Below are 25,276 nucleotides of genomic sequence, written 5' to 3' on the forward strand. Positions count from 1 at the left end.
AATGTATCTAGAATGGTAATTCCTTTCCAGAAAGTTTTCAAATTACTTTGCTCAGATCCATTGCAGGAATCACTATCTACAGCAGCAATAGCTAAACAAAATATGTAAAATAATAAAAGTTGAAATTACTTCTTGATCCATGGGCTGCAGAAAAGATGTTCTGTTAGCAGGCATGAAAACAACATTAATCCCACTGTAGATCACCATCAGAGCTCTTGGGTGGCCAGGTGCATTGTCAATAGGCAGTAAATTTCAAGAGGAAACTTTTTCTGAGCAGTAGATCTCAAACATGCAGTTGAGTAAAACTTTCAGTAATTTAAGCCTGGGTATGCTGTCAGCCAGGCATTGTTGCTCTACTTATACAGCACAAGCAAAATATATTTAGCCTAATTCTTAGGAGCCCTGAGATTTTTGGAAGGGTAAATGAGCACTGGCTTCAATTTAAAAGTCACCAGCTACATTAGGCTTCAAAAAGAGAGTCAGCTTGTTCTTTGAATTTTTTTTTTCTTTTAAAAGTCAGGGCCCAAGGAGGTCAGACTTTTAAAAATTAATTAATTAGGCTGCACTGTGTTTTAGTAGCAGAACTCGGGATCTTCAATCTTCATTGCAGCATGCAGGATCTTTTAGTTGCAACATGCGAACTTAGTTGTGGCATGTGGGATCTAGTTCCCTGACCAGGGATCAAACCTGGACCACCTGCATTGGGAGGTTGGAGTTTCAGCCCCTGGACCAGCAAGGATGTCCCAATGTCCTTTGAAATTTTGAAGCCAGACATTAACTTCTCTGTTATGAAAGTCCTAGATGTCATCTTGCAAAATAAGATTGCTTCATCTACACTTTTGTTTAATGTTACCATCTTTGTTAATTATCTTTGGCAGATCTTCTGGATAGTTTACTGCAACATCTATATCAGCACTTTCTGCTTAACCTCCCACTTTATGTTATGGATATGGTTTTTTTCCCTTAAACCTCATGAACCAACCTCTGAAACATTTTTTCTGCAGCTTCCTCATCATCACTCTAATCCTTCACAGAACTGAAGTTAGAGCATTGCTCTGGGTTAGGCTTTGGCTTAAGCTAATGTTCTGGTTGATCTTATCCAGGCCTTTAAAACTTTCTCTATATCAGCAATAAGGTCGCTTCTTTCTTGTCATTCACGTGCTCTGGAGTAGCACGGTTAATTTCCTTAGAGAACTTCTCCTTTGCACTCATCAATCACAGCTTGGCCAACCATTTGGTGCAAGAGGCCTAGTTTTCTGCCCATCTCAAAGTTTCTAACATGCCCTACTCACTAAGCTTAATCATTTCTAGCCTTTGACTTACAAGTGAGAGATATGTGGGTCTTCTTTTCACTTCAACACTTAAAAGGCCATTGTAGGGTTATTATTCATTAGCCTAATTTCAATATTGTTAAATCTCAGGCAGAAGGAAGGCCCAAGGAGAGGGAGACAGATGGGGTCAGTGGAGCAGTCAGAATGCACATATTTATTAAGTTTGATGTCTTATATGAGTATGGTTTGTGGCAACTGAAAACAAATAGAATAGTAATATCAAAGATCACTTATTACAAATCACCATAGCAATATAATAATAATGGGAAAGTATGAAATATTGTGAGAACTGCCAAAATATGACACAGACACAAAGTGAGCAAATGCTATTAGAAAAATAGTGCCAACAGACTTGTCTGATGCAGGGCTGCCATGAACTTTCAATGTGTAAAAAAAAAAAAAAACAATATCTGTGAAGCAAAATAAAGCAAAGCATGATGAAACAAGGCATGCTCATAAGTGACACTATAAACATACCGTGAGGCTAAAGTGAAAAGGGCAGATAATACCAGTGTTGGCAAGGACATGGAATAACAAACACCTCATATACTCTCATTGGGAGAGTAACTTGATACAACTTCTTTGGCAAAGTGTTTAGTAGTATCAAATCTGAGAATACACATATTCTATGATCTACCAATTCCACTTCTAGTCAAACGTCCAACAGAAATGTGTGTGTATGTATATATATATATATACACACACACACACATTCACCAACAGACATGCAAAAGAATGTTCAGAGCAGCACTAATCATAATTTTCCCATCTGCAAATAACTTAGACGTCCATCAAGAGTTGTGAATGGAGTAAGTTGTGGTATATTCATATGATGGACATTATACAGCAATAAAAATGATCAAATCATTGTTGCTAAGCAACAGCATGGATGAATCTCTCAACACACAAATCTGGGTAAAAGAGGCAAGAAATCAAAGTTCATTAAGTATGATTCCATTTACATAAAGATGAAAAGGAAATAAAAACAATTCATGGGGTCAGAAGTTAGGATGATGTTTACTGATGTCAGTGCACTAAGGGTGGGGCTGGTGACTGGCATGAGGCAGAACAGATGTCACTGTTGTTTTTTTTCATCTGGGTGATATTTTCAATATGTGTTTACTTTGTCAAAGCTATACATTTACTATTTGTGCACTTTTCAGTAGGCATTATATGTCAATGTTATTTTAAAATTTGTGAGTACATGTGAAGTTACTAATGCTTACCTTGAGAAATTCATTTATATATCTATATGAATTCCACTAAAGACTGTAATTCCACAAACATTTAATGTATGTAACTTTCATATGTAACTGTTCCACTGACTGGTTCCAGTGATGGCTCTTTTCTAAAGAAACCATACCTGGGAGGAAAACTGAGGACACTGATGATTTTCATGGTCTTCTAGATGCACCTATGTTTCTACTTATACTCTACCTTGGAGAAAAACTTCTGTGTCTAAAATTAGTAATTAAAGTTCTCCAGGTAATGTTACAATAAAGTAGCCTAGTAGCAGGGATCCGGAGACAAAATTGGGTCTAAATCCTGGCTCTGCCATTTATTTAACTAGCTGAGTGTTTGGGGGGCAGGAAACTTGGTTAAAGAGATATATGTAAGATTAAATAAGTATTAATAATGAATAGGAAGGAGCACATGCAAAATAGCAGAAAGTTTTATACTATGGCTGGTAACTACTATTTTCTCCTTTGTATCTCTGCAAACATTTCTTCACATGAAGTTCAATGTAAGGCTTATTTTTTAGACAATAGTAATGTTTCATTGCATCAACACTGGTGAAGTGGTCTGTTTTTGGGTGCCTTAGACCGTGATGCTTTTCATCTTTGGAAACGATTGCATATAAAGGCATTTTCTTTCTATTTACGCAAGTAAATATGTATGCATCACATACATATTCTGGTTCACAAGCCTTCTCTTCTATGAGCTTTCTGGCTCAGCTGTTACTGCCTTTTTTTTTTTTTTTCACACTCTAAAAAGAAAATACTTAAACCATTACTATAAACACAGAAAGTTAGAAGTGGCACTAATTCCTTCAACACCTGAGGTATCAGAAGAAACAATTACAAAGTCTCATATCATGTATGAAACGAGTTGCCAGTCCAGGTTCGATGCACGATACTGGATGCTTGGGGCTGGTGCACTGGGACGACCCAGAGGGATGGTATGGGGAGGGAGGAGGGAGGAGGGTTCAGGATGGGGAACACATGTATACCTGTGGCGGATTCATTTTGATATTTGGCAAAACTAATACAATTATGTAAAGTTTAAAAATAAAATAAAATTAAAAAAAAATAAAGTCTCATAGCTTTCTCTAGAGTTATAAAAAAGAAAGAATATTTTCCCTTTACTTTTTAAAAAGCTCCTTTATTTCTCAAATATTCTAAAAATTTTTAAATAAATTACTATGTATAGAAAATTTACATACATAAATTGCTATGTAGAATAGCTACGATGGAGGGAGGCCCCCACATTTGAACAATTTAAGAAGCTATATTAAAAAATTTTTTTTAAGAAAGAAAAATTAAAATATCTGTTTGAAGACATCAGAAAGCTCTGATGAAAGCCAGGATATAAGGAACTATAAAGATCCCAGAAAGAAGTGGGCTAGACACTTACCACTGATGTCTTCTCAAGGCATCTGCCAACTAAACCACACAGGAATACAAAGATGCCAAGAGCAAAGTGACTGATATCAAAGTGAATTGTACCGGGGGGACAAAATTGGAATACCAAGATCAGCTTAAAAAAAAACAACAGCTAGACCACAGGAATGGAGGAAAATCAGAATAAGTTGAGTCCAAAAACTGGAAACCAGCCTCAGGTCTGCTCAATTCCCAATTGGATTGAAATGTTGTACTATTTACCTATTGCTATATAACAATTTATCCCCAAACATAATGGCTATAAAAAATAACATTTATTACCTCACAGTTTCTACAGGAAACGTAGAGAACTGTATAGTTGCGGGGTTTAGGCTCAGGATATCTCACGAGCTCACAGTCAGCATGCTGGCAGGGGCTACAGTCATTGGAAGACATGACTGGGGCGGCATGTCCTGGCCATGACTTGGCCAGGCGCTTCACCATGTGTGACAGCACAGGCTGCTTGATGTCCTCAAGAAACCTATCTTGTCCCCATATTATTATGGTATTTAACCTGCCCCAGAGCAAGCAATCCAAGAGAGAGAAACCTACAATGTCTTTAGTGATTTAGTTACATAGTGTCACTTTGCCACTTTTGTATCTTATTTGCTGTCACTACTAAGTACAGCCCAAGCCAGGAATTAGGCTCTACCTTATAATGGGAAAGTTCAAGTATTAGACGCTCAGTCATGTCCGATTTTTTGGACCCCATGGACTGTAGCCTGCCAGGCTCCTCTGTCCATGGGATCCTCCAGGTATGAATACTGTGGTGGGTTATTGTCTGAGCCACCAGGACTATCAAAGAATTTATGGGTACATTTTAAAACCAGTAAAAGAGGCTGTGTCCCTGTCTCTGCCTCCTGCCAGAATATAGGATGAATTCACTCTGATAAAAGATAATATCATTTAGAGCCTCCATAATTTTTAATACATAATGTCCAAGATTCAAACAACAAAAATCAGTAAGTATAATAAGAAATAGAGCGGACTTCCCTGGTGGCACAGTGGATAAGAATCCACTTCTCAGTGCAAGGGACAAAAGTTCGACCCCTGCCTGGTCCAGGAAGATTCTACATGCTGCAGAACAACTAAACCTGTGTACCACAACTACTGAGCTGGTGCTGTAGAGCCCACAAGCCGCAACTACTGAGCCTCCATGCTGCAACTACTGGAGTCCGTGGGCCTAGAGCCATAAGAGAAGCCATTACAATGAGAAGCCAGGGGACCACAGCCAAGAACAGCTACCACTTGCCACAACTAGAGAACGCACGTGCAAAGCAATGAAGACCCAGTGCAGCCATAAGTATATAAATAAAAGAAACAAGGCAAAGACGACGTTCAGTAAACAGAAAGAGCTCAGAGTGACCCAGATACGAGTAATAAAAAATAAATCAGAAAATAATAGCAATTAAATGTTCAACATGTGATGACAAGATGAATTTTAGCACAGGACTTACTTAAATCTATTAAAAATGGATCCAATGGGAAGAGGAGATTGGAAAATTAAACTGAAACTAAGAACTAAATACATGAGTACTTAACAGCCACTTGGATACAGCTGAAGAGAGAATAAATAAATTAGAAAATAGTGGAACTAGCACAGAGAACAAAAAAGATGGAGTGTACAGAGAAGAATATAACTGGAATACCAGAAGGGGAGAAGAGACAGGATGGTGCAAAACCAGTATCTAAAAGGAAAATAGCCAAGAAGTTTTCAAAGATAATGGAAAGACATGAAGTTACAGATTCAAGAACTTTGAGCTCCAATCAGGATAAACTATTCTCCCTCCACATGACAGAATATGACTGATGAAAATCAAAGATATATACAGACTATCTTGAAAACAGCTACAGAAATACACACACTATCCTCAAAGAATGAACAATAAGATGGATATCTAACTATTCAATAGCAATTATAAAAGTCTGAAAACAAGGTAATGACATCTTGAAAGTGCTAAAAATAACTGCCAACTTATAATTCTTTTTTTTTTTTCCAACTTATAATTCAATACCAGGTTAAAACATTTAAAAATAAAGACATATGAAATTTTCTCCAGACAAATAAAATGTCCTGGGCAGAATTTTAAAAATAAATTTTAAATGGAATTTAAAATTAAAATTTAAATTAAATGGAATTCTTGAGGCAGAAGAAAAAGTATCCTTGATGGAAATACAGGAAGAAATGAAGAACAACAGAAAAGGTCAATACAGTTCACTCTTACACAATGAGGGTGTTAGGGGTGCCAGCCCCCCTTGCAGTTGCAATCCAAGTATAAACTTCTGACTCCCCTCAAAACTAGTAATGGGCCTCGTAGGTGGCTCAGTAGTAAAGAATCTGCCTGCCAAGCAGGAGACCTACGTTCGAGCCCCAGGTTGGGAAGATCCCCTGAGGAAGGATATGGCAACCTACTCCATTATTCTTGCCTGGGAAATTCCATAGACAGAGGAGCTTGGTGGGCTACCGTCCATGGTGTTGAAAGACGTGACTTTCGACTTTATGATGAAACATGGACATGACTTTTTGACTGCTGCTGCTAAGTCGCTTCAGTCATGTCGGACTCTGTGTGACCCCATAGACGGCAGCTCACCAGGCTCCCCCGTCCCTGGGATTCTCCAGGCAAGAACACTGGAGCGGGTTGCCATTTCCTTCTCCAATGCATGAAACTGAAAAGTGAAAGTGAAGTCGCTCAGTCGTGTCCGACTCCTAGCGACCCCATGGACTGCAGCCTACCAGGCTCCTCCATCCATGGGATTTTTCAGGCAAGAGTACTGGAGTGGGGTGCCATTGCCTTCTCCAGACTTTATGACTAAACAACAACAAAAACAAAAGCTAGTAATAGACTACTATTGACAAGAAGCCTTACTGGTAACATAAATAGTCAGTTAACATATATTTTGTATGTTATATTATATACTGTATTCTTTCAATAAAGCAGGTTATAGAAAATATTAAGAAAATCATAAGGAAAATACAGTTATAGTACTCTTCTGTATTTACTGATACTGTAAATTTACATAGTCTGTTTACAAGATGAATTGTCTGTCAATACCTACATCAATATTTGTCCTATAAGATACAAAATACCATAGATAGTATATGTATTATTAACATTAGACATCAAAAATGAAACTGAGAGATTCATATTTGCTTACAGGTACAATTTTTACTGGGAAAAAATCCATTATATCCATGTATATAAGAACACTGAGCAGTTCAAACTGTTATTGTTCAAGAGTCAATCATATTTGAGGAACTCTTTAAGTGAATGACCTACCTCTTGAGAAACCTATATGCAGGTCAGGAAGCAACAGTTAAAACTGGACATGGAACAACAGACTGGTTCCAAATAGGAAAAGGCTGTATATTGTCACCCTGCTTATTTAACTTATATGCAGAGTACATCATGAGAAACACTGGGCTGGAAGAAGCACAAGCTGGAATCAACATTGCCGGGAGAAATATCAATAACCTCAGATATGCAGATGACACCACCCTTATGGCAGAAAGTGAAGAGGAACTCCAAAGCCTCTTGATGAAAGTGAAAGAGGAAAGTGAAAAAGTTGGCTTAAAGCTCAACATTCAGAAAACGAAGATCATGGCATCTGGTCCCACAACTTCATGGGAAATAGATGGGGAAACAGTGGAAACAGTGTCAGAGTTTATTTTTTGGGGCTCCAAAATCACTGCAGATGGTGACTGCAGCCATGAAATGAAAAGATGCTTACTCCTTGGAAGGGAAGTTGTGACCAACCTAGACAGCATATTAAAAAGCAGAGACATTACTTTGCCAACAAAGGTCTGTCTAGTCAAGGCTATGGTTTTTCCTGTGGTCATGTACGGATGTGAGAGTTGGACTGTGAAGAAAGTTGAGTGCCAAAGAATTGATGCTTTTGAACTGTGGTGCTGGAGAAGACTCGAGAGTTCCTTGGACTGCAAGAAGATCCAACCAGTCCATTCTAAAGGAGATCAGTCCTAGGTGTTCACTGGAAGCACTAATGCTGAAGCTGAAACTCGAATACTTTGGCCACCTCATGTGAAGAGTTGACTCACTGGAAAAGACCCTGATGCTGGGAGGGACTGGGGCCAGGAGAAGAAGTGGATGACAGAGAATGAGATGGCTGGATGGCATCACTGACTCGATGGACATGAGTTTGGGTAAACAACGGGAGTTGGAGATGGACAGGGAGGCCTGGTGTGCTGCAATTCATAGGGTCGTAAAGAGTCGGACACGACTGAGCGACTGAACTGAACTGAACGACTGTACAAAGTAATGATATTGTCTTATGAGATTTAAAATAATGTAAAACTCAAATGCATGAAACAAACAAAGGGAAGGAAGCAGTGAATGGAGTTAAAAAGTGTTCTAAGGTCACGCACTGTCTATAAAATGGTAAAAGTAGCAATTCATATTAGACTCTAATGTTAGAGTCAAGAATACATATCATGATCTTCAGGAAAACTTCTAAAGGTTATCCTTTAGGTTGAAAGATGTGTTTTCCTAAAGGTTGAAAGATGTGTAATTAATGAGGAAATGTGGAATGGAAAAAAAAAGAAATCCAAAAGAAGAGTCACGTAAGTAGAGAAAAATACATAGATGAGGGAAAAGTATCAAAAATAATGGACAAATAGAAAACAAGTATTAAAGATTACAGTTATGAGCCAACATAAAGCAGTAGGATTACATTAAACATAATCTAAAATTTCTAATTAATAATTATATTCAGGTTGGATTAAAAATACATGCTCAGCTTAATAATTATAAAGCTAGTATTCACATAGCCCCTACTTAGATAAATATATTTGAAACTATTAGCACTGCAGAAATCCACATGCCTCTATCCTGAATCATAAATCTCCTCCATAAATAGCATTTGTGGTACTAATCCCGTTTTTTACTCTTTGGATTCACTATCTACCTCTGAATCCATAAATAACATAGTTTTTGCTGGATGAACTTCATTTGAATTGGAATCACACTATTCCTTGTATACTCCTTTCAATCATGTTTGTTGTGCAAGTAATTCATGTGGTTACATTGACTGTAGTTCATTTTTGTTAATGTACAGAATTCCACTGTATAGATTTACAGCAATTATTCTTCTGGTATACTGTAGATGGACTTTTTTCCTTCTGGTTTTTAGCTACTATGAAAATGCTGCTAATAAACATTCCTAAATATATATATATATCCTATTGCACATGTGTACATGTTTCTAGCTAGGGTATTTATCAAGGGATAAAACTGTTAGGACAAAGGACATTCATATCTTCAATATTTCTAGATAATGCCAAATTTTTTCTGAAGAACCATACCAGTTTACTCACCCAACAACAAAATATTAAATAAAACCAATTCTCTATCTCAAACCCTCATCAATACTTGGTACTGTCAGAATTTAAAATGTTTTACTTTTTCTTGAAAAAGTAAACTCAGTCGTGTCCGACTCTTTGCGATCCCATGGACTATACATAGTCTGTAAAATTCTCCAGGACAGAACACTGGAGTGGGTAGCCTTTCCCTTCTCTAGGGGATCTTTCCAACCCAGGTATCCTGCATTGCAGGTGGATTCTTTACCAGCTGAGCCACAAGGTAAGCCCATGAATACTGGAGTGGGTACCCTTCTCCAGTGGATTTTCCCAACCCAGGAATTGAACCAGGGTTTCCCACATAGCAGGTGGATTCTTTACCAACTGAGCTATGAGGGAAGCTTTTCCTTAACCAATATGAAATGGTATCTCAATGTGGTTTTAATTCACATTTCCCTGATTACTTAGTTAAGATGAGCACCTTGTCATATGTTTATTGACCATTTATAGAAGACCCCCTCTTCCAACATGAGAGACAGCTCTACACATGGACATCACCAGATAGTCAATACCAAAATCAGACTGATTATATTCTTTGCAGCCAAAACTGGAGAAGCTCTATACAGTCAGCAAAAACAAGACCGGGAGTTGACTGTGGCTCAGATCACAAACTTCTTATTGCAAAATTCAGACCTTAAGTGAAGAAAGTAGGGAAAACTACTAGGTCATTCAGGTATGACCTAAATCAACTCCCTTACAAATATACAGTGAAAGTGACAAATAGATTCAAGAGATTAGATCTGATAGACAGAGGGCCTGAAGAACTATGGGCAGTGGTTCTTAACATTTTATAGGAGGTGGTGATCAAAACCATCTCCAAGAAAAAGAAATGCAAAAAGGTAAAATGGTTGTCTGAAGAGACCTTACAAATAGCTGAGAAAAAAAGAGAAGCAAAAGGCAAAGGAGAAAAGGAAAAATATACCCATCTGAATGCAAAGCTCCAAAGAATAACAGGGAGAGATAAGAAAGCCTTACTAAGTGAACAGTGCAAGGAAACAGGAAAACAATAGAATGGGAAAGACTAGAGATCTCTTCAAGAAAATTAGAGATACCAAGGGAACATTTCATGCAAAGATGGGCTCGATAAAGGACAGAAATCGTATGGACCTAACAGAAGCAGAAGACAGTAAGAAGAGGCAGCAAGAATACACAGAAGAACTGTACAAAAAAGATCTTAATGACCCAGATAAACATGATGGTGGGATCACTCACCTAGAGCCAGACATCTCTGAGTGTGAAGTCAAGTGGGAATTAGGAAGCATCACTACGAACAAAGCTAGTGGAATTCCAGTTGCGCTATTTCAAATCCTGAAAGATGATGCTGTGAAAGTGTTGCACTCAGTATGCCAGCAAATTTGGAAAATTCAACAGTGGCCATAGGACTGGAAAAGGTCAGTTTTCATTCCAATTCCAAAGAAAGGCAATGCCAAAGAATGCTCAAACTACCACACAATTGTGCTCATCTCACATGCTAGCAAAGTGATGCTCAAAATTCTCCAAGTCAGGCTTCAACAGTACATAAATCATGAACTTCCAGATGTTCACACTGGATTTAGAAAAGGCAGAGGAACCAGAGATCAAATTGCCAACATCCGTTGGATCACAGAAAAGGCAAGACAGTTCCAGAAAAACATCTATTTCTGCTTTACTGACTACGCCAAAGCCTTTGACTGTGTGGATCATAATATACTGTGTTAAATTCTTAAAGAGATGGGAATACCAGACCACCTTACTTGCTTCCTGAGAAATCTGTATGCAGGTCAAGAAGCAACAGTTAGAACCAGACATTGAACAATGGACTGGTTGCAAATTGGGAAAGGAGTACGTCAAGGCTGTATATTGTCACCCTATTTATTTAATTTATATGCAGAGTACATCATGGGAAATGCTGGGCTGGATGAAGCACATGCTGGATTCAAGATTGGGTGAGAAATATCAATAACCTCAGATATGCAGATGACACCACCCTTATGGCACAAAGCGTAGAGGTACTGAAGAGCCTCTTGATGAAAGTGAAAGAGGAGAGTGAAAAAGCTGGCTTAAACCTCACCATTCAAAAAACGAAGATCATGGCATCTGGTCCCATCACTTCTTGGCAAATAGGTGGAAAAAGACAATGGAAACAGTGACAGAGTTTATTTTCTTGGGCTCCAAAATCACTGCAGATGGTGACTGCAGCCATGAAATTAAAAGATGCTTGCTCCTTGGAAGAAAAGCTATGATCAACCTAGACAGCATATTAAAAAGCAGAAACATTACTTTGCCAACAAAGCTCTCATGAAAGCTATGGTTTCTCCAGAAGTCTTATATGCATGTGAGAGTTGGACCATAAAGAAAGGTGAGTGCTGAAAAACTGATGCTTTTGAACTGTGGTATTAGAGAAGACTCGAGAGTCCCTTGGACTGCAAGGAGATAAAACCAGTCAATCCTAAAGGAAATCAGTCCTGAATATTCATTGGAAGGACTGATGCTAAAGTTACAATACTTTGGCCACCTGATGCAAAGAACTGACTCATTGGAAAAGACCCTGATGCTCGGAAAGACTGAAGGCGTGAGGAGAAGTGGACGACAGAGGATGAGATGATTGGACGGCATCACCGACTTGATGGACATGAGTTTGAGCAAGCTCTGGGAGTTGGTGATGGACAGGGAAGTCTGGCATGCTGCAGTGCATGGGGTCACAAAGAGTCGGACACGACTAAGACTGAACTGAACTGAAACGTTAATCATTTCCCCAATGATCTGCTGTACAATCTCCAACACAAACCACAAATATATCGATGTAGAGGTTTCCAGGTACTGTTACATAGCTCTATTCCAGCACTTGCCAATATCACATTATCCTAATTACTGCAGTTTCATAACGTTCTGATGTCTGATGCCAAACTCCTTTTAGTTTGTTTCTCTGTTTAAAAGGTATCTTGACCTCTTAACCCACTGCATTTATCTTACCATTTTAGAATTAAATCAACTTGTCAAGTTCCATAAAATTGCACACTATGAAACTTATTGAAATTTTACTCTATAAATTAATTTGAATGAAAGTAACAGCAATTTCAAATACTGCATTGTCCAAAGCATAAACATGGTACATTTCTTAGTGAATTCTTCTTTAATATCTCAAAGTTTTGTAATTTCCTTCAGAGTTATTGGCTTCCCTGGTAGCTTGGATGGTAAAGCGTCTGCCTACAATGTGGGAGACCTGGGTTCGATCCCTGGGTCGGGAAGATCCCTTGGAGAAGCAAACGGCAACCCACTCCAGTATTCATGCCTGGAAAATCCCATGGACCAAGGAGTCTGGTGGGCTACGGTCCATGGGGTTGCAAAGAGTCGGAGACGACTGAGCAAATTCTCTTCTCTTCAGAGTTATTACATGCCTGATAATTGTATTTCTAGGTACTTGATATATTTAATACTATTATGTTAAAATTTTTTTCATTTCCTAATTTTTTATATCTCGTATGTGTGCTAGCCATTCAGTCACGTGTCCAGCTCTTTAGGACTCCACTGACTGTAGCTTACCAGCCTCCTCTGTCTATGAAATTCTCAAGGCAAGAATACTGGAATGGATAGCCATTCTTTTCTCCAGGGGATCTTCCCAACACAGGGATAGAACCTGGCTCTCCTGCATTGCAGGCAGATTCTTTACTGTGTTAGCCATCAGGAAGCCCGTATTTGGTATATAAGAATACAACTGATTTCTTATATACTTGAGTTTAGCAATTGTGCTAAACCCTAATTAATCCTAATAATTTATCTGTAAGTTCCATTGGATTTTCTACATATATATAATACCCCAATCATCTCTGCAATAATATTTACTGTTTTTTTTAATCTTTTATATTTTTCTTTCTTTCTTTTTTGCATTAGCCAAGATATCAGCATAACATTAAAGTGGTAACAGCAGGCACCCTTCTATTTTTATCTCAAAGGGAATATTTCCCATATTTCACTATCAGATTAGTTTTAGGGTTTTTATAGATACTCTTTCAGAGAAGGCAATGGCAACCCACTCCAGTACTCTTTGCCTGGCAAATCCCACAGACGGAGGAGCCTGGTAGGCTGCAGTCCATGGGGTCACTAAGAGTTGGACACAACTCAGCGACTTCACTTTCATGCAATGGAGAAGGAAATGGCAACCCATTCCAGTATTCTTGCCTGGAGAATCCCAGGGATGAGGGAGCCTGGTGGGCTGCCGTCTATGGGGTCACACAGAGTCGCACAGCACTTCATGACTGAAGTGACTTAGCAGCAGCAGCATAGATACTCTTTATTAGATTAAGGAAGTTACCTCTTATTCCAAGTTTGTTAAGAATTTGTTTTTAATCATAAAACAGATATTTTATCAAATCCTACATCTATTGTGAGCTGATGATGACTCTCCTAGCACATTACTTAACTCATTATTGTTAAACCAACATTGCAGCATTCCTGGAACAAACTCAACTTTTATATATTGTTGAATTTGGTTTACTGATCTCTTGTTTAGGATTATTTGAATCATTCTGTGGGTAAAAATAAACTGTAATTTCCATCTCTGTAAAATTCTACAATTGATTTCATTATCAATGTGTCAGAGTTAATACACTTTAGTATCTAGTCTCATGAAATGAACTGGAGAATAGTCCCTCTTATTTTTATATTTGGTATGGTTTGTTTAAAACTGGTATTATTTCTTCCTTAAATGTTTTTTAAAACTCACCACTGAACCTCACCTACTTACTTACAGGGTCAAGTTGCACATTTCTTGTATACATCTATTCTCACACTCACCTTGGGCTGAGAGTGCTGCCTAATATAGTTTCATACATTGTACATTCTGCTTTCATTATAGAGCATGGAAAGGTGACTTGTTCGTATCATAGATATAAGCCATTGATAAATTTTGCATATCAGCATATAAAATGTTATTTTAATGGTGTCTTCACGTTTTTCTTCTATTAATAGCATTTTATTTTTCTTTTTTGTCACTTTATGAGTCTCAGCACAGGCATCAGTAAGTGGCAGTAATAAAGACTCATTGAAATGTGACTCTTAAAAAAAAAAAAAGAAATGTGACTTTTTTCTTTGCCAACTAAGTACATGTCTTCTTCACAGCAGCTTCCTGACTCAAACTAGAATGCAGACCTCAATATCATGGAACATTAGGATTTCTTCTCAAGAGTCAGAACTGCATGTAAATGGCATAGATCTGAAATGCTTCTCTTCAATTTTATAGCATCCTTGAGTATGCACAGTCATTTGGGGAAGAAGAGTGATAGTCTCTATTCAACGGCCATTATTTAACTCACTTATTTTTGGTTATATAGTTTCCTCTTTTTAAAAGCTGTGGTATAATTTACCATATAAAAGCAAAATCATAGGATATTTTAAGGAGTGAATGTTAAGTAAATAAATAGTATTATAAAGCTCAAAAACTGTTGAGAGGCACCAGTGAAAATAATTCATTAAAATGTCCCCACCCCTCTACCCTTGAACATCAATCCAGGCCAAGATCACTAATCAAGCTTCTCTGTTAAACTAAATTACTTCTTCCCTGGCAGTCCCAAATCTTTTATTAAACTAGACTGCAGGTCAGGTGTGTCTCAGTTGCTTTGTGATCAATTAGATGAATAAGTTAGTCTATTCACTCTAATTTGACATTATCGTGATACTATATACTTCCAACATGCAGGGAACTAATTTTAGTCACTTTTTTCCTTGTACTATTTTCCTAATCTTACTCTTTTGTGTAATTTTTTAAAAATCACTGTTTCATAGGGCCTTGATTCTTCTATGTGTAGAAGTGGAAACTACTGGAATGATCCAGTTTATCACTCTGGTTGCCATATCAAAGATAGAAATCATCACAGTGAAAAACCTGATCATCTAACCAATTCAGAGTTTTATTTAGTACAGTTAAAACAACAATTAAACTTCTGAAGAACCAATTTCTTCATGATGGACAAAAATAGTTTTCATATAAATAGGAAGCTTTAAGCTATTTTACATTGAGAAAAAGAGTACATGTGTTTACAAACACATTTAGATAAGCAAGTTCATGCACTTTTATAGATATGCTTACCTTTCAGAAACAGCTTCATTAGGTTCCCGTGACCAATTAATCTTTTCACTTGCTTTTTCTGAATAGTTAGAAGTTTCAGATTTCACAGTTTTCCTTTCCTGTGGACTATTAACTGACTCTGGATTCTTATCCAAATTCATTGTTTCTGAATTTGCAACCTGTTAATTGGGTGAGGAAAAAGCAGTTGAGGGGAGGGTTACCAACTGTGGTCTTCTACACAAAATTGATAGGTTAAAATTTCACTTGGAAATTGTTCTCAAACTATTTCTGCATACATATGGTAAAACAAATTATATGTATATCAATGGCTGATGATCATGATTGCAGTTACTCTGCCAAAAAAAATTTTAAAAAATACATCAAAAGAAATAAAAATAATGACAACATGAAGCAACTTCTTAGCTTTAAAAGAAGGAAAAACAAATACCTAAGTACTTAGACACAGAAGAAAGAAGAATATATTTTATTCCTATTACACTGAATTTTAGGAATTAATAAACATTCGGCTTTAACAAAGAAAATTTTATTTTTTATACTTATAGTAATAAAGTGAAGACCAGAAATGAATCAATTTTCTAACTTGTTCTTCTCTAATTGATGAGTTTTGGATATCTAATAATTTCCCAAATCAAATACTGGTTCCTTTTTGCTAAACAGTTTCTCCTTCAATTTATCTCTTCTCTCTCACATTTTACTGTAAGAAGCAAGAAACCAAGCCAAACTTTCAACACTTTGCTCAAAAATCTCAACAGCCTAATAAAAATACAAGCTATCACTTATAAATTCTGCTTTCCATGTTATATCACTGTAGGTTACATTTCGGCTAAGCTTTCTCCAACAATGTAACAAGAACTCCCTCCTCCCCAATTTCTAATAATATGTTCCTTATTTGAGTTCACGGACAGTGCTTTTAAATGTCCATATTTCTACCAACAGTCTGTTTATGAAGATTTAGGTATTTTCTTAAAATATATAAAGTTTCTCTAAGATGTTCCTCATTTCCTCCTGAGCCCTTATTTGCAGACTTTAACATCTATATTTCTACTAAGTCTGTTCAAGGCAATCCAAGCTTTTGAAAAATCATGTTCCTCAATATTCCTCCAGCCTCTACCATTCCAAATCCACTTCCACATTTTTAGGCATTTGTTACAACAGCACACCATACTTCCTGGTACCATATCCTGTATTAGTTTTTGGAGGCTGTGATAACAAATGACCACAAAGTAGGTGGTTTAAAACAACAGAAATTTATTCTATCACACTTCTGAAGGCCAGAGGTTCGAAACTGGTTTTATTAAGATCAAGCTGTTAGCAGGGCTGGATCCCATTCTGGAGGCTTCAGGAGAGAATCCACTTCCTTTTTTCCAGCTTCTAGGAGCTGCCAGCATTCCTTAGCTTGTAGCCCTTGCCTCCATCTTCAGTGCAATCATCCAACCTCTGCTTTCATTGTCCCATCTCTATTTTCTGTCTTTAACCTTCACTCCTTTTTATAAGGACCCCAGTGATCATATTGAGCCCACTAGGATAATCTTCTCATTGATAAGCTTCTTTTAATAACATACTCACAGGTTCTGGGAATTAGGTCAGGACATCTTTTGGGAGTCATGATTCACCACTATGAACCATCTTGATACAATTAGCACTGATGTGAAACTTATAGAATATTACACCCAATATTCTTTTTAAGTGTACATGGAACATTCACCAGGGGAAAGCATATCTTGGGCATAAACTAAGTGTCAATAACTCAAGGTTCAAATTTTACATAGTATGTTCTTTGACCAAAACAGATATCAATAAAATTAAGATAGCTAGAAATGTCTGAAAATTAAACACATACTTCTAAATAATCCACAGATCAAAGAACGATACCACAAGAGAAATAAATTATTTTGAACTAATGGAAAACAAAAATACAGTATAATACAGATTATTATTATACTCTCCACACTGAGAAGTATATAAGTGCTAAGAGGATGCTTAGAAAAAGCAGTGCTTAGAAAAAAACTTGTATCCTTAAATATTTTCTAGTAGAAAAGAAGGTTAAAAATTAAAGCTCTTTCTCTTTTAAGAAGCTGAAGAAAGAAATATCTTAAATAAGATTGATCAAAAAAAAAAAAAAAGAAAACATGGATTATACAAGTAACAGAAATGAAAGAGTACATCACTACAGATTTACAAGTATTAAAATGACAAGGGAATTTTATCAATAACTTTATGCCAACAAAACCAACAACTTATATAAAATGGACAAATTCCTTGCTAAGATAACTTACAAAACTAATACACAAGATGAACCAAAAATCTTAATTGCTTTATACTATTAAAGAATTATATTTTCAGGAAAACGTCTTCTTATAAGAAAACTTTTGGCCCAAATGGTTTTCAGAGGTGGATTTTATCAAATATTTAAAGAAGTAATAAAAATCTTACACAAACTTTCAGCAAACAGGGAAGAAAATGCTTTGCAATTGAGTTACTGAGGCTAGTGCATATATGATACTGAAGGGAATAAAGATAGAAAAAAAAATTCAGTGAATGTATACTTAAGATTATTTTAAGTTTTATATAAAAACTATAAACAGATCCTAAACTCTATTTAATGACACTCATGTTAAGATATTTTGAAGTGGACACTGCAAAGTGTAGTTTGATATAAAATATATTAGTACTTACGAATGGACCAAATATAAAGATGGCTTGGGGGATGAGTAGAATGACAGATACATGACAAATATAAATATATTAAAAAAATAAAGGTAGAAGATAGACATTGACTATATAAGCATTCACTGTAAAATTCTTTTAGCTTTTCTGTGTACGTTTGAAATTTTTCATCCTGATAAAATGACAGAGAGGGAGGGAGTCTAGGAGATCATAAATCACCTCTCTACTCATTTTATAAAATAAATACAAGTGGCATTAGTTTTGGCCACTTCTCCAGAGTCACAGGAATTTAAGTATAAATTTATTATCTTTTAAACCCATGTCTTCATCTGGAAGTACATTCTCTTCTTACAATCCAACTACTTATAATGTGGGTCAAGTAAGTTATTAAAACTCCTATACATTTATACCAACCTTACAAACTGTATTGTTGGATACCACATTTGGTTCCACAAAATGCCTTTGAGATAACACCGCTTTAACACGTCTTTGAAGTTTTGCTATTTTTGCCTAGGAAAAAACAAACAAACCGGAGTACCAAAATATATATCATATAGAGATGGCGAGAAAACTATTTGCCCATGTAGTTTTTTGAGACTTAGGCATCCATCAAATATACGAGAAATTCTTATGTAAGACAAACATTTAAATCAGGTTTGATGCCAGTATAATATGTCCAAGAATGGAAGATTAAAAAAGAAAATGAAACTTCTAATTAGTTCACCATAAAATTAATGGTGATAGAAATGCCAATCCACAAGTAACCCTAAAAGAGTAAAATAAAACAAAAAAAAAAACCCTAAAGAAAGTCTGAAACGGGTTATACAAACGCTAATACAAAATGTTTTTGAACTGACACCAAATGGCTGATGGCTCTACAAGTATTTCTCAAGGACCAAACAGCTGAGGTATAATAAATTCTATGTATAGTATTAATATATCAGGTTGTGGCCAGGAATCAGATTTCAGTCTACCTTTGTTTTTCTTTCCTAACATGTACAACATCATTAAATTCTACTTTTTAAAAGGACTCGAATGAAATTAGCAACTTACGAAGAGTTCATCCGCTATTGCTTCATGTTTATTCTTGCACTGTGTCTTCCCGATGCGTTCAGTCAATTCTCTCAGTTTGTTATCAAATAGTTTGTAACTTATACTATAGATCTCCTGTCGAACCAAATATCTGACCTAGAATTTAAAAATACAAAACACCCCATGTTTCAAATTTAAAAGCAATTTATTTTCTACTTCTTGAAAACAGCTTTGCATTTTTCTAGGTTTACTGTAACTAGTAAAATGTACTTTATTTATATATTTGTATTACTATATCAGTAAGTTTTATAAAAGTTAAAAATCAAATTCAGCAGAACACATCTAACATTTAAATATATGGATAAGTTAGAAATTAAGTTTATTCTCCCAATACTAATTTTAGTTTCCTACAGTTTCAGTTGAATTCCGTAATACAAATTAAAGCCTATTTAGTCCCATTTATGTATTTTTTTAATGACCATAACTGAAACCTAGTACTCTATGAAAAGAGACTATACTTATTTCAAATGGCTGGTCGATCTGTAGTAGATATAAAGCAAATTATGAAAATTTGAGCCTTGACCCTGTCATTAACTATGACCTTTGGGAAGTCACAACACCTCTGAGCTTCATTTGCCCTGTCCACAAATGGACAGATGTCATACAGTGTTGAAAAAGGGATGTTCGTAGGATTTTCTTAAGAACATAAAAAGATAATATGCATAAGAGCTCTATAAAATGGAAAACACTGAATTTAAAGAAAGGACATAAATATGCAAAATAATCTCCATACATAGTTTTATGTTGGGGGTGGGGATGAGGAGTAGGGAGGACTTCTTATTGTTAAAATTGTAAGATACTAGTGACAATTATGTGACTAGTGCTATCTGGCATAATGCATGCTATTCTATCAGATTATAGTAGTTAGCACATGAAACACTAATGAATTTCATTATCTGGCTGGTTTTCAGAAAATAGATTGGCCTATTTTCAGGGAGCATAATTAATTTCAATGCCCAAGGAAATGAACAGCTCTGCTGAGCCATACGTTCAGAAATATTCACTACAGGTGTTTGCTCAATGTATATGCTCCTTTAAGCAACTCTCACAAGAGTAGTCTCTTTTAGTACAAAACCTGTCATGATATAATTAAGGTATTTATTAGTAATATTTATATCTTCCCCTAATATCTTGTAACTTGGGGTTCAAAATTAGAACAGTTTCTATGTTAAACTCATTTATACTTATGTCACTTGGATGACTAGTCATAATCAAAAATTTACTTTTGATTATTCCCAAGGTTTTCCCTTCTCATTCCCAATTGTTCTTGCTCCTCAAAATTTCTGTCTACTCTATTTCTTCTGTAGTGCTTCATTAACATTTCTTAAGTGGTTTTTCAACATTATCAGACATGATTATCACTTGTACTCTTACAATTTTTGAATATCTGATTAAACTAACTGCTTAAAATAAATGTATTATGTAAGTAAATGCTCAAAAACTCATACTATTTTTACTGACAGCCATTACCTATTAACCCATGTAAGGTTTTTATGCATTACTGCATGCTTGCCAGTTCACTGACTAAGGTCAATATGTGAAGCTCATACCCCAATGAAATTTTGGAAAAACATGTCAGTTCTGTTTAGGGAAATACTGTTTTGTTAAGAAACAAAAGGAACAGTGTTCATCAAACTTCCCTGGTAAGGAGAATCAATCACATGGAATACTTGATAAAAATCACAAATTCTTAGGCCCTAACCTGGATTCATCAAACAATTTCCTGGAAAGGGGCCTGGAAAGTTGTATAGGCACCACTACTGATTCTCATCAGGTAAGTTTGAGAAAAAAGAAGCTTAAAACAATTATTAGTGAGCTCAGTGTAAAATAAACACAATTTAAACAAGTACTCTTGATGATTCAGATGAAGGCAGACTCTTAAAACTTCGTTACTTTGGACTAACTGCTCATTAAGGCATGATTCCTATGGTGTAGAGAGATATTCGTTCTCACTTAGTGGTGACATTCTTCATACAGAAGGCAGGCACAATAACCTCCACCAAATACCTCATAACTGACTTCTACCGATGGTAATGTGACTGAAATTATGGAATCAGATGAAGTTCTAGCTACAATTTGCATATGGCAGGCAAAGTGGCCTAAATATTAGAGAAAGACTGGCAATTATGTATCTGACTTAACTTTCTACAATGGTGCATAGGGTGAATAACTTAGACTTCAGAAGAAAACCCCATCTACTTCAGTAATTTAATTGGAATATACCAGGACAAGATCCTTTTGAAACCTCAAAAGATGAGTCAACAGCTTTTGGACTCTCTCAGTTGGAAAGAACAATGTCAGAATGGGAAGCCCTATTCCACTGGGATTCAAACAAGGAAAACAGATGTGGTTTAGAGAGTCAACTGTTTAGACAGGAATTAAAGTATCAAGTGAGTGAGAGTTAGTTACTGGGAGACAGATAAAAGGAATTAGCTAAAAACCTTTGTCTCTGGACAATGCAAGAAACTTCTGGTGGTAGTGGCTTGGGAGGATAACAAATAAACTGCATTCTCTAAACCTCAATGGGAAAGGACCGTATTCTGCGTCAATGTGGACCAACTATTTTGTGAGGCAGATAACAGCAGTGAATGAAACTCTTGATTTTTCCATGCCAGAAAAATCAAAATGTTAAAAGAATAAATTTTGTCTTTATATGTCCACATCAGAACTTATTACTGAATTCAGCTACTAACTCACTGGGAACAACACATCTGCAATCCCCAACCTCTTGGGCTACATCCACGCAAAAGACACGGATTGGATCCCTGGGTCAGGAAGATCCCCAGAATAGGAAATGGCAACTCATTTCAGTATTCTTGCCTGGGAAATCCCATGGACAGAGGAGCCTGGTGGGCTACAATCTATGGAGCTACTTACGATTGAGAGACTGAGCATGCATGCACATGTGCACGTACACACACACACAAACACACATGCGCGCACGCATGCTTAACATAATTCTGCTACCTCATTCTTGCAAACAACAGAATATTTACGTTTTTTTTTAATGTCTCCTTTGTCTTGCAGAAGAAAGTAAGAGGTAGAAAGGGTGAAAGTGTTGCTTCACCTTTTAAGCTGATTCTGTTTGAGTTTTTCAAAAGGTTTCCATTTATTATGCAAATGTATATTCATATAATATGCAACTATGTAATTGTAATGGCATGTGTTAGAAACAGTAGTGTTTTTGTTTCTGAAACAGTAGGATAGTTTGGATTGAGACATTATGATCCATTATTGCTAATGACAGACATTAATCACATAATGACTTTTAGTTGAAGCATTTCAGTGGTAATAAAATAGCAAAACATGACCATACAAGTCCTGGTACAGGACCTACTAAATTTGAAGCTCATTGACAGGGATCAAGACCATCCCCATGGAAAAGAAAGGCCAAAAAGCAAAATGGCTGTCTGGGGAGGCCTTACAAATAGCTGTGAAAAGAAGAGAAGCGAAAAGCAAAGGAGAAAAGGAAAGATATAAGCATCTGAATGCAGAGTTCCAAAGAATAGCAAGAAGAGATAAGAAAGCCTTCCTCGGCAATCAATGCAAAGAAATAGAGGAAAATAACAGAATGGGAAAGACTAGAGATCTCTTCAAGAAAATTAGAGATACCAAGGGGACATTTCATGGAAAGATGGGCTCGATAAAGGACGGAAATCGTATGGACCTAACAGAAGCAGAAGATATTAAGAAGAGGTGGCAAGAATACACAGAGAACTGTACAAAAAAGATCTTCATGACCCAGGTAATCACGATGGTGTGATCACTCACCTAGAGCCAGACATCCTGGAATGTGAAGTCAAGTGGGCCTTAGAAAGCATCACTATGAACAAAGCTAGTGGAGGTGATGGAATTCCAGTTGAGCTCTTTCAAATCCTGAAAGATGATGCTGTGAAAGTGCTGCACTCAATATGCCAGCACATTTGGAAAAGTCAGCAGTGGCCACAGGACTGGAAAAGGTCAGTTTTCATTCCAATCCCAAAGAAAGGCAATGCCAAAGAATGCTCAAACTACCGCACAATTGCACTCATCTCACAAGCTAGTAAAGTAATGCTCAAAATTCTCCAAGCCAGGCTTCAGCAATACATGAACCGTGAACTTCCTGATGTTCAAGCTGGTTTTACAAAAGGCAGAGGAACCAGAGATCAAATTGCCAACATCCACTGGATCACGGAAAAAGCAGGAGAGTTCCAGAAAAACATCTATTTCTGCTTTATTGACTATGCCAAAGCCTTTGACTGTGGGCATCACAATAAACTGTGGAAAATTCTGAAAGAGATGGGAATACCAGACCACCTGACCTGCCTCTTGAGAAATCTGTATGCAGGTCAGGAAGCAACAGTTAGAACTGGACATGGAACAAGAGACTGGTTCCAAATAGGAAAAAGAGTACGTCAAGGCTGTATATTGTCACCCTGCTTATTTAACTTATATGCAGAATACATCATGAGAAATGCTGGGCTGGAAGAAGCACAAGCTGGAATCAAGATTGCCGGGAGAAATATCAATAACCTCAGATATGCAGATGACACCACCCTTATGGCAGAAAGTGAAGAGGAACTCTAAAGCCTCTTGATGAAAGTGAAAGAGGAGAGTGAAAAAGTTGGCTTAAAGCTCAACATTCAGAAAACGAAGATCATGGCATCTGGTCCCATCACTTCATGGGAAATAGATAGGGAAACAGTGGAAACAGTGTCAGACTTTATTTTTTGGGTCTCCAAAATCACTGCAAATGGTGACTACAGCCATGAAATGAAAAGACGCTTACTCCTTGGAAGGAAAGTTATGACCAACCTAGATAGCATATTCAAAAGCAGAGACATTACTTCACCAACAAAGGTTTGTCTAGTCAAGGCTATGGTTTTTCCTGTGGTCATGTATGGATGTGAGAGTTGGACTGTGAAGAAGGCTGAGCGTGAAGAATTGATGCTTTTGAACTGTGGTGTTGGAGAAGACTCTTTCGAGTCCCTTGGACTGCAAGGAGATCCAACCAGTCCATTCTGAAGGAGATTGGCCCTGGGATTTCTTTGGATAAAGCTGAAACTCCAGTACTTTGGCCACCTCATCTGAAGGGTTGACTCATTGGAAAAGACTCTGATGCTGGGAGGGATTGGGGGCAGGAGGAGAAGGGGATGACAGAGGATGAGATGGCTGGGTGGCATCACTGACTCGATGGACGTGAGTCTGGGTGAACTCCAGGAGTTGGTGATGGACAGGGAGGCCTGGCGTGCTGCAATTCTTGGGGTCACAAAGAGTTGGACACGACTGAGCAACTGAACTGAACTGAACTGATACTCAAACTCAGAGTAAATCAGACATGTATAGAAACTGTAATACAATGAGATGAAATAGGCCAAAAAGAAAAGAAAAAGTACATTTAATGATGCCAGAAAAGCAAAATGTCAGATAATGCAACATTATCTGTACAAACTTGGAAATGACAGCAAGTGAACCCAAAGGTAGCAGGACTTTACAATGAATGTCTGGGCTGCCTGACTCTATGAAGTATCAACTGTGATAACAAACAGCTATAGCTGGAGATCAAAGAATCCCATGACCAGTACAAAAGAGACAGAATGAAACTCAAGGTCATGTGGTATCTGACTTGAAAGATTTGAGCAAAATACTGAATGAAAAGCCTATTCTATATTAATACCACAGCCTCTCCCTTCACATGATTCTGTAGGCTTCTACGTAAAGGACCATTTTCAAGGATCTAGAGATGTGATGTAAACAATTATTTTTTCCTAGTATCTCCACCTGCTAATTCAGTTTTCATGTACCAGTCCTTCATCATGAAAGTTATCTGTACTCACCATGTAGATCAATTAACTTTTACTATCTTTAAAAAAATAAGCTTCTGAAGCAAATATTTAAGCCCAATATTTTACCTGTTCCAGCAAAGCTGTTTGCTTTTCCAGAGCTACAGAAATATTTTCATTAATTTGCTCTGAAGTTTTCATACGCTTAACATTTTCTTTGTTTTCTGAAAACATCCTCTTCTTTTGATTATGGCCTTGGGAAGATGAAAAGATCAGAGATAAAAATTTTCCTTCTAATGAAAGAAACAGGGGGATTTTCTAATTTAGGG

General features: G+C 36.8%; 1 protein-coding gene across 10 annotated transcripts in view; it reads right to left on the reverse strand.

Annotated features, from left to right (window-relative positions):
* Positions 1–25,276, reverse strand: part of ATF7IP2 (activating transcription factor 7 interacting protein 2) — a 79,845-nt gene that overhangs the window by 28,716 nt on the left and 25,853 nt on the right. For 7 of the 10 annotated variants that reach the window (XM_045164230.1, XM_045164232.1, XM_045164237.1 and 4 more), the window contains 4 exons: positions 25,077–25,201; positions 19,147–19,281; positions 18,508–18,603; positions 15,427–15,584 (listed from right to left, as the gene is read on the reverse strand). In XM_045164230.1, the coding sequence (XP_045020165.1) occupies positions 15,427–15,584; positions 18,508–18,603; positions 19,147–19,281; positions 25,077–25,201 (514 nt within the window). The remainder of the gene's footprint in view (positions 1–15,426; positions 15,585–18,507; positions 18,604–19,146; positions 19,282–25,076; positions 25,202–25,276) is intronic. The other 3 variants (XM_045164239.1, XM_045164238.1, XM_045164236.1) reach the window with 2 other exon arrangements.

The sequence above is a fragment of the Bubalus bubalis genome, chromosome 24 (assembly GCF_019923935.1).
Source record: "Bubalus bubalis isolate 160015118507 breed Murrah chromosome 24, NDDB_SH_1, whole genome shotgun sequence".
In the NCBI taxonomy this organism is placed as follows: Eukaryota; Metazoa; Chordata; class Mammalia; order Artiodactyla; family Bovidae; genus Bubalus; species Bubalus bubalis.